This window comes from Diabrotica virgifera, chromosome 6 (assembly GCF_917563875.1).
Source record: "Diabrotica virgifera virgifera chromosome 6, PGI_DIABVI_V3a".
Lineage (NCBI taxonomy): Eukaryota > Metazoa > Arthropoda > Insecta > Coleoptera > Chrysomelidae > Diabrotica > Diabrotica virgifera.
The window spans coordinates 140,366,303-140,377,524 of NC_065448.1; the positions used below are offsets into that span (position 1 = coordinate 140,366,303).

General features: G+C 32.6%; 1 protein-coding gene across 1 annotated transcript in view; it reads right to left on the reverse strand.

The window, feature by feature from the left end:
- LOC126886203 (uncharacterized) overlaps positions 1-8,971 on the reverse strand; it is a 32,765-nt gene extending 23,794 nt beyond the window's left edge. The window contains exon 1 of the mRNA XM_050653063.1: positions 7,714-8,971. Within this exon, the coding sequence (XP_050509020.1) occupies positions 7,714-8,971 (1,258 nt within the window). The remainder of the gene's footprint in view (positions 1-7,713) is intronic.
- Positions 8,972-11,222: the final 2,251 nt, after the last annotated feature.

Here is an 11,222-nt window from a genome sequence, read left to right on the forward strand (position 1 = left end):
AAACTAGTATTCGCATTTTACGTTTTTCAACCATTTATGCAAGACTTAGGACCTTCATGTTTCACCCAGAAAAACTTTATGGTACAGTTAAACAACACTGTAAATTTCATTAAGATCGGTTTAATAGATTTTGCAAAATAAATTTTAAAATCCAGCTTTCGCAAAAAAAATTCATTTTTTTTTAAATGTTACAGGAGTCCAAATAAAGCAGATATCAAGTTGATTTTTTTTGCGTATAGAAGTGTACTGTACCTTTCATTAGCAATTTGCAAAACTAAAATCCATTAACTACCGCGGCGTCAGGAATTTTTTTAATAAACATTAATTATTGGTGCTACGCGCAGGACAGCGGATAGTTTGCTCTGATTGGGCATTCCAATGACCTTTGATAATGATTGATACATTTTAATTTTTATTACATTTCGACATAAATAAATAAATTTGTTTATTGCAAAATAAAAACACATACTCTATCATTTGAAATAACACTTTTTTAGCAAAAACTTTCTTTGTTCATATATTTTAACTTTAGAGAATAAAAGTTTATTATTTCCAAACATATGCAATTGTTTAAAAAATATTTAACAAACAATAATAAAATTAGTTTGATTTTTGTGGTATTAAAATACAACAAAATGTAGAGTAAGAAAATAATATATTAGATAAAGATTGAAAGAAATTTTGGTGGAAATCAACTTGTGTGAATCGAACATCGCTGTCCTGCGCGTAGCACCAAAAATTAATGTTTATTTAAAAAATTTCCTGACGCCGTGGTAATTAATCGATTTTAATTTTGCAAACTGTAAATGAAAGATAGAGTACATTTCTATAAGCAGAAAAAAAATTCAACTTGATATTTGCTTTATTTTCAGTCCTGCAACATTTTTAAAAAATGAATTTTTTTTGAGAAAGCTGGATTGCAAAATTGATTTTGCAAAATTTATTAAACCCATCTTAATGGAATTTACAGTGTTGTTTTAATATATCATAAAGTTTTGCTGTATAAAATATGAAGGTCCTAAGTGTAGCATAAATGGTTGAAAAACGTAAAATGCGAATACTTGTCTTTGTATGTTTTTTTTTTGCAATTATTGCTATTTTACAACAAGGGTGACAAGGGTTAAATTTTTAACAAATTCTGTATTATGGGAAATTTAATTACGCAACTTTTATGTTAGTACAACTTTTCTCAGAAATGAATAGTTTTAAAGTTATAATCAAAAAACCAATAAAAAAATCGAATTTTTCCTTCATATTTTGACATTTTGATTATTTAAACAATGTTCCGGACCATTTTGAGTGGGAGGATAGCTCAAATATTATTATTTGAGTTATTTTCAAGCAATTTCTGCAAAAAAATTTGAGTCACCTCTCAACGTCCATCTCAAAACAGATGCGCCCTGGACTATTGGCAATTTCTTAGCACAAAACCAAACACTTTACTACTCTTTACAGCTATTGAATTAATATGATTTATAAAAGTTAATTTCTCATCAATTATGATTCCCAAGTCTTTGATAGTAGTAACATATTTAAGTGGTTGATTATCAATGACATATGAAGACTGGTATTTGATTATTTTACGTGTAATAGTATATTATTCAACGAGCATGTAATGATGGCTATTACTCACGATGTTGAAGTTTGCGACACAAGCCGTAGGCGAGTGTCGTAATTCATCAGAGTGAGTAATAGCCATTACATGCGTGTAGAATACTATACTTTTTCTACGACTTTTTTTTTATTTTACTTAGTAAAAAATTTAATTATCAGCTACTCGAGATTTAAATTATTATAATTTACAAAAATACAAAAATGGTTGCCTACTATTACTAAATTCCTATTGTAAAAATACAACTAGAAATAGTCAATATAAGTTCTATTCGTTTCCCAAAAATTATAAGCTTAAATTATTTGTACTTACTGTCAGTGAATCTAATAAATAGGAAATGGTTGTTGTCGGTGGACGTATTGCATAATATATAGTTATAATGTATATTTACATTTAACTATATAGGTCTGGATCCCGCGTATGAAAAAAAAGTTGATTAATAGCAAGCTGAAAATTTGTTAATAGCTTAAGGGTATATAATGTTTAATTAAATGTCATAATTCCTGTCATTTGACATATTCTACATGTTCCACTCATTAAAACGCCCATTTGGTGATAAATAGCAGCCTGATTTTTGCATGAGAGTTTAATCTCTGTTCGAAGAGTTTAAGTCTGTTCTGTCGGACAAAATAAATGTGCCGTTTTCGTGCTGTGACCGTTCCAAATTTTTAACCTGTTCCACAATTAAAACTACCCCAGTTCCAGTGTTCACACATATCAAAGTTTATTCGACTAGACACCCTTAAGTTATTAACAAATTTTCAGCTTGCTATTAATCAACTTTTTTTTCATACGCGGGATCCAGACCTAATATATAATATAATAATATATAACTATACATAATATGTTATAACATATTTAACACAATATAACTTGACAAACAAACACAATATTAGTTATAAATTCCAATTAACATAAACAAAATGCGCTAATGTCACTGTCACTAAATTAAATGATAAACGTCAAAATTATTAGTAAACAAGATATAAACGTACAAAATATACTGACATTGTTACAGTTAAAATTCCTTTAAAAAATTTTCAAAGTTAATTATTGGTATAAATTACAATAATTTTAAAAGAGGCATGCGACACTTGAATCTAATTTCAGCCCGTGAGTAATGACCCGTGAGTAACTTCAGCCCGTGAGTAACGAATTATTACTCACGGGTACAGTAATAGGTGCTATTATCTATGAAAAAATAGCGAATAATGAGCTTGTTATTAAACGGTCGTAGAAAAAACTAATAAAACAACATATTTTAACATTGAGATCCAGCTTATTAACCCGACACCAACAGTTTAATTGGTCTAAATCATTCTGTAAAAGCAACTGATCGTCTGGGCCCTCAACAATCCTCCAAAGTTTTAAATCATCTGCAAATATTAAACAGTGACTATGTTTAAAACAATTAACGATATCATTAACAAAGACATTGAGCTTTAACAAGATTCAGGTTATGTTATTAAAACGTAAACAATTGTATGTAGTAAATAAAATTAGTTATTAAAATGCAGTACTGCAAGCAAAATACAATTAATTAAATTTACCTTTATATAATAAGTGCATATCATATCAATATTGTGGAGCAATATGTATATAATTTTTCTTCTTCAATGACAGTAGGAATGAAATATACGTCAATTTGACAATTTCAATTGACAACATGAATTATTTAAGAAAGTTGCAATATTTCTTCGCAATTCTCGCACGATCGTTTCTCGTATCCCCTCCAAGTACTTGCACACCGCGAATACCATATATTACAAAAACGACAAAATCCTTTATAAAAGGTATATTTGTTAAAGTCCCTAAAAAGGGCTACATCACAGAACAGAACTAGTTTTCGATCGGATGACCGATTATCATCAGTGTTTACGTGAATCTAACATCTTCTTATTCAGGTGCCATCTCCTATACGGAGGTTGGCAATCATCATAGCTATTTAATTTTTGAGGCAGTAGTTCTAAATAGTTGTTTTGAGCTGCATCCAAACCATTCTCGCAGGTTCTTCAGCCATGAATCTAACATGCCAACCACCAAAATAAAAACTATGTGGGTAAAAACCCTTTACAATTGATCCATCATAGGAACATAGATGAAAGATATGGAATGAAACTTGGATGTTTAAAATATCCAATGTTTGATGCTCTAAGTACCATTGAGCTCGAGTTTGGCCTGTTCATATCATGACTATATGGTAGCAAGTGACCATCACATATTTTTTATTTTGGTGGTTAGCATGTTAGATTCACGTAAACACTGATATGATCGGTCATCCGATCGAAAACTAGTTTTGTTCTGTAATGTAGCCCTTTTTAGGGATTTTAACAAATATACCTTTCATAAAGGATTTTATCGTTTTTTTTTAATATACATTAAATTAAGTACTTAACTATTCAGTCATACAATGCATTCAGGATTCCTTCAGTATTAAGAAGTAAGACTTTCAATATTACTGTTTTCACTCATTTGAAAAAATTAGAAAACCATGAGTTATCTGTATCTGACTATCCGTCTGTAAAGCGCGTGATACACACGCAAACTTTAAGTACGCGGGTTTAAAGATCGCGGACTTACTCGGCTCACCGTCGGTGATACACGGCAGACTTAAAGTACGCGGTTTTAAAGATCGCGGTCGCCGTCGGTGGTTTGTGCTATTTAGGAATTTTATCGTATTACAATATAGTATTTTTACTACAAAAGCAAGATTACGTAGGTCAAAATTTCTGACGTAAAAGCACTGTCAAAACATTAGAATGTGAAAAAAAAATCAATGGGAAAATCCCAATAGTTGGCTCTATACCATAGTTTAAAAAACCAATACAGAAGTAAACCACAAAGTAGACCACTGAAGTGGTCTTTCAGTTGGTCTGTGCCCATTGAATTGGCAAGTACCTAGCATCTTCGAGCAGGGAACCATGGCACCCTTTTAGCATGTGTTCCACTTTATCCATTAACATCGACTTGTAGTCATAACATTTTAACATATTACATTATGTAAACCATATATGATGATGTTAACACTATTTACACTGTGCTAGTTTCAAAATACTCGGCAGGATGCACTGAAGATGTTCTGTTTAGAACGAAAACGTTCTGCAATCGATGACATTTTATAGTTTTAAATAAACGATTTTATACCAGAATACATCTCGAAGTTTTTACTTCTGTATTGGTTTATTAGAATGTGACTTTTCATCATGGACACGTTAATGTCATTACTTGTCAGATATTTTTCTTTGTTTTTTTTTACTATAAAAATAATATCTGGCTATAATTCTTTATTCTAATTAATGATGTCAATCGGATTTCATCAATTGACGAAATATATTAATCATATGCCAAAATATTTGTTAATGTTAACGAAAATAATGATATTCCATAACATCGATGTTTGTTTATACGAAGCTGAAGAAAAAGGTTGATGGGTGGTCGTAAATCACTTCGCACTTGTTAATATTTTTGAATTTAAACGTATATTGAGTAAACTAGATATATAACAGTATTAAAAAATAAAAGGTTAATATGTGTGTTGCTTCTCTGAATGTTTTGACTCGAAATGGGGTTCTGGAATCTGCCTTTGGTGAACTTCAATCCCCTCTGCTTGAGAGCGTGGGGTAGTAAAAAATGAACCATATATGTATTAATATTAGCCGCATTGGCGTACTGGTTCGTATTGTCAGATATCAGTATAAATGTGCGTAAACATAAGTCCCCCCTTGAAACCATCGGGTTTCAATTGGTTACTTACAGTAAAGTCACCAAAAACAGTCAGATCCTTTACATTCTTTGTACTAGTAATAAAGCATGTAAATGTAAGTAAAATAGTAATAAAGTAGGATATATACAAAAACGAAAGTAAAATAGCAAATTAAAGGTATTTAAAATAAAGTAAATTTAAATTGTTCAAAGTAAAGTAAAATCAAAATTGTTCGACGAACAGTAAAATTAAAATTGTTCAAATAATTGCTCACTACGCTTCACTGTCCGAGCTAAATAGTAACAAAGCGTAGAGTCAGTAAAGTTAAAATTGTGCAAAATAAAATAAAAAAATTAAGATTGTTTAAAATAAATGTCTCACTGCGATTCACCTTGAGACGGTAACACGCACAGCTTCACCACAGGTCTCTTGAAGATGCTGGATGCGGTCTTCACCGTCACGGAGCGGATAACGCCGTCCTTACCGGGATGAGTTTCGAGGATGCGTCCGAGCTTCCATCTCAAAGGTGGTAGACCATCTTCTTTGATCAGAACCAATGTTCCGATATGTAAGTGTTGTTGACAGTTCTGCTTCCACTTTACTCGTTGTTGCAAAGTGGAAATGTACTCCTTGGACCACCTGGTCCAAAAATGTAGGTGTAGTAGATTGTATGTGTGCATAACGAGAAAGTCTATTTTCCTTGATGTTGTAGCTAATTAGGTCAGGGATTAACATAAGGGTGTCTCCAATAAGGAAATGTGTAGGTATCAAGGCAGTAGGATCACTATGATCGGAGGAAAGAGGACAAATGGACCTTGAATTTAAACGTGTTTCCACCTGACACAGAAAAGCGGTAAAATATTTGTGATTTTAGACATCAAGGGTGTTAGAATTTAAGAAGTTTTTTTATCTCGTTATTTGCTCCAACAAATGTGCTCCCATTGTCTGAATATATTGTTGTGCATTTACCTCGTCTAGACATAAACCGACGTAGGTAAGGCTGCTAAGAAACAATCAGTCGTTAAGTCGCTTACAACTTCCAAATGGATGGCCTTAGTTGCAAAGCAAACGAATAATAAAATATATGCTTTGGTAGTTTTGAAGTTTCTTCCCGTCCTGTCACGATAAAGGAAATGTTCCAGCATAGTCAATGCCGGATGTAGAAAATACCCAGATAGAAATAAGAAGAAGTTAAGCGTGAAAATTGATTTCCATGAGAGGAGATTTGTCTCTTAGATTCAATTGATAAGTGAGGATAAGTATTATATCCAAGCAAGTACAATTGTTGTAGAGTCGTACCCATTGTACGTGTTCTCTAAATTGAGTCTAATTGTAAATTGTAAAGTGTAAGTTGTAAAGCGTAAATTGTAAAGTGTAAATTATAAGTAGTAAAGGAAGTAATGAAGTAGTAAAAGTATTACAGAAAGTAAAAGTAATACAGAGTACTATATACACTCTAAGTAGTAGTATTAAAGAAAAAGAACACCGGATAGTTGAAGTTCGTATACGGTGACGCTCTTAATTGAAGCTACCTTTATTTAGGAGCAAAATAAGTTTAAGATTAATTTTCTCAAGTTGTGTCAGTACATCGTAGGCCAAACGCATACTCCAATGCATCACAAAATCTATGCAGTTGAATGGAGATATGATTTTGGTAAAGAAAGGTGTGTGTATTTTAAGATCGTTAAGTATGGACAACAACTGTGAGCTGTAGTTTGACCACAAACTGTGTAGGTCATGGGGCAAAGACTCATCCCATGAAATCTTTAATCTCCAAAGTTTTTGAAGTATAATTTTAGAAGTAGTGGTAAAAATAGTAAATAATAATAGTAATATTAATAGTAGTAAGTTGAGAAATTGTTTTGTAAAGTCCACCCAAGAGGAAAAGCGGTGTAAGTTAATATGTTGTTTGGTAGAGTCCCCCCAAGAGGAAAGGGGATGTTTGTAAGAAATTGATAAAGTAAATATACCGTCTTGTTTTGTGAAGTCGTCTCCTTGAAATAAGTTTCACAGAATTTGCCGTAGTGTGTATGTGTTTCGTTGAAGTCAGTTTCAGTCGAAACGTAGCAATTCTGTGCATCATTAGAAGACTTAGTAGCAGAAATAGGGCCTGAAATAATCCAACCCAGTTTAGTTTTGTGTAACATGGGACCATAGTTGGTTCCCAATTTAATTTGACCAATGCACAGTAAGTCCCAAAACGTGTCCGCACCAATAAGTAGGTCAATATTGGCGGGTTTGTAAAAAAGTTTGTCTGCAAGAGTAATATGATTTGGGATATTCAGAGTGGCAGGGTCACATGAAAATTGTGGCGTGCATCCTGTGATGTTAGGCAGTATTAAGCAAGTCAGTTTCTTGTTAAAATCATTTATTGTCGATTTCATTTCAACAGACACACAATAGTTAATGTTTTTGTGCATTTGAGCGATACCAAATATAGATGTGTTAGTCTTTGTTTTAGGCAATTGTAAAATGTTGTGTAAACGTTGACTAATAAAGTTAGATTGGCTAGCGCTGTCAAGTAAAACTCTACAATCGTGTAGATTGCCATTTTTATCAGCTACTTTAACCATGGCAGTAGAGAGTAAAATTTTTGATTTGGCAGGTGAATGACATGTTAAAGAAGAATAGTTAGAAGAAGTCTCGTTGGCCTGTGGAATGTCAATAGGAATGTCAGCCTCTACAGAAGTTTGTTGAACTGGCTGCTTTGGAAAATGCAACAGAGTGTTGTGGACCTTACCACATTTCTTGCAACCGGAAGAGTGACATTGTTTTGTGGAATGATTGTTGTTTAGACAATTAATGCACAATCGTAAACCTTTAGCTTTATTTAAACGTTCAGAAGGTGTTAATTTTAAAAATGATTCACAATGGTAAATGTTATGTTCATTGTTACAAAAAACGCATTGTTTTGTTGCGTTAGTAAGAAATGTCTTTGTTTTTTCCCTTTGTTTAAAGTTACTATTAGATTTATTACTTGACTGTTTGGTTTCGGTTTCCAACGTTTGTAGCATTCGACATTTATCTTTTAGGAAGTCAGTCAACTGAGAGAGTGTGCGAATTTCGCTAGCATTAATTTTGTTTTCCCAGGAGCGTCTGGTAGCGTTATCGAATTTGCTGGCCAATAAGTATATTAAAATATCATCCCAATGTTCGGTGGGACGTTCCAAAACTTCCAAAGCATTTAAATGTTTTTGTAACCCGTTTAAAAGTTGCCTAAGTCCAGTGTGTGACTCGTGTTGTAATGCCGGTAGGTTAAATAAAGATTTGATGTGAAAATTTATTAGAAATTGCTTGTTTTCAAACCGTTCTTTAATAAGCGACCATGCTACTTCATAATTTGCATCACATATTTGCAACGAGCTGATTGTTTCTGCAGCCTCCCCTTTTAAGGAGAGCTGTAGGTAATGGAATTTTTGGACATTTGCTAGAGCATCGTTTTCATGTATTATGGATGAAAAACTGTCACGGAAAAACATCCAGGTTTCCAGGCTCCCGTCATACGAAGGCAAATTCAGGATAGGCAGCTTTACCGAATGTAGAAGGTTGCCCGCCCGAGAACCTGATGTGCTAGCACTGTCTTGATGGTCGACAGGGTTATCAGGAGCTTTAGTGTTTAAAAAGTGTGTTACCTCGGCCATTAGCGCATGAAACATGTTCTCAAAACTACATCGTTCTGGCTCATGAAAAGTTCTATAATTTTCATCACACTTACTGTCCAAATTTTCGATGATTTGTTGAGCTTCTTCAAATTGGTCAATCAATTTTTCAGCCCTTACAAGCCTAGCATTTAACTCCGTTAAATCAGGCTGATCTTGTGTTTTAATGGTGTTAAAGTATGCGCTAAATCTCGTAAGGTGATTTTTGATAGTTGTTCGTTTGTTCTGTTCTGTTTGTAAACGCTCTGATTCCTTTTTGTTTTGTTTTGACATTGTGATCAATATTCAAATAAAAAGATAAATGTAAAAGGAAATGTAAAATGCAAAAATACCTACTATAATATTTGTTAAAGAAGAAGAAAGGTGTAAAATAAAATGTAAAATAAATTATAGTATGTACCTAATGTAGATAATGTCAAAAAATGTAAAAATTGTAAAATGCAACAATTATAAAATGTAAAAATACCTACTACCTATAATAATTGATAAAAGAAGAAGAAGCGTCTAAAGAAAAATATAAATGTAATTAAATGTATTATTGTGTAATGATTCGAACCCAACGTATTTGTAAAATAAATGTTTAAATAACCCTTAAAAAATGTTTGTAAAGTTTGTGAAATAAATGTTTAAATAACCCTTAAAAATGTTCAAAATTCGAAACTATAAATATTTAAAATGTCAAAGATAAAAATGACACCCCGTCTATGACATAAAAAAGATAAAAATGCAGTTTGCCCGTGAAGCAATTAAATCTTTTAACATAAACTCAAAAATGTCTTATCGTAAATAAAATACCACGTTTCTGTTATCAGATTTCAGTACTTATAAATCAAGATATTTTAAGGGTAGGTATATGAAAATGTGAACACTGACCTTTTTTAAACTGGGCGTGTCTGTCTGCCTGTCTGCGATCACTAGGACACTGGTAATTAATTATATATTTGCTCGAAGAACCAAAATGTTTGTTTATACGAAGCTGAAGAAAAAGGTTGATGGGTGGTCGTAAATCACTTCGCACTTGTTAATATTTTTGAATTTAAACGTATATTGAGTAAACTAGATATATAACAGTATTAAAAAATAAAAGGTTAATATGTGTGTTGCTTCTCTGAATGTTTTGACTCGAAATGGGGTTCTGGAATCTGCCTTTGGTGAACTTCAATCCCCTCTGCTTGAGAGCGTGGGGTAGTAAAAAATGAACCATATATGTATTAATATTAGCCGCATTGGCGTACTGGTTCGTATTGTCAGATATCAGTATAAATGTGCGTAAACAATCGACTCTAGAATTGAACTTTGTGTAGCACAGCTAAAATACGACACCAATGATATTAATTAAATAACCAAAAACATTTATTATTATCAATAATATAAATTTTCTAAAAAAATTATTTAAGTTCAATATTCCAAAGATACTAATTTTAGTTAAATATTTTAGACATTCGTACACTACTCTTACATTTAAACGCAAATGACAGTTCAGTGTTGCTGGTTGCGGTCAATTATGCTGTGAGCTGTGAAATAATATATTTTAATGATTATACCTCCAGTTGAGTCCGCGAATCTTTACCCGTGCGTCATCATTTAAAGCATACGAGATAAGTAGATGATAAATCGGAAATTGAAATTTACTAAACGCAACAGCAAGTCACTTACTATCACTTGCTGTTGCGTTTAGTAAATTTCAATTTCCGACTTATCATCGACTTATTTCGTATGCTTTAAATGATGACGCACGGGTAAAGATTCGCGGACTCAACTGTACACTATGATAATATTGTTGCTAATAAATATATTTCGGCAAGTAATGAAAACCAATTGACATCATTAATTAGAATAAATAATTATAGATATTATTTTTATAGTAAACAAGAACAAAGAAAAATATCTCTCACAAGTAATGACATAAACGTAACCATGATGAAAAGTCACATTCTAATATTTTGACAGTGCTCATACGTCAAAAATTTTGACCTACGTAATCTTGCTTTTGTAGTAAAAATACTATACTTCGTATCGTATCCTATCGCTCGCGGCTCGCGGCTCGTGGCAGAGATACATGTACGGGTTACGAGTAAGATTTCAAACTTGTTGGATCGACGGCGTACTTACTCGGCGGTCTTAAAGTACGCGTACTTGCTGTGATACACGCGCGAAAAAGGTCGTCGAGCCATAAGTTCGCGTACTTACTCTCGTGTGTATCACCCCTTTAAAAGGGGTGATACACACGATAACACAACTTCTCCGT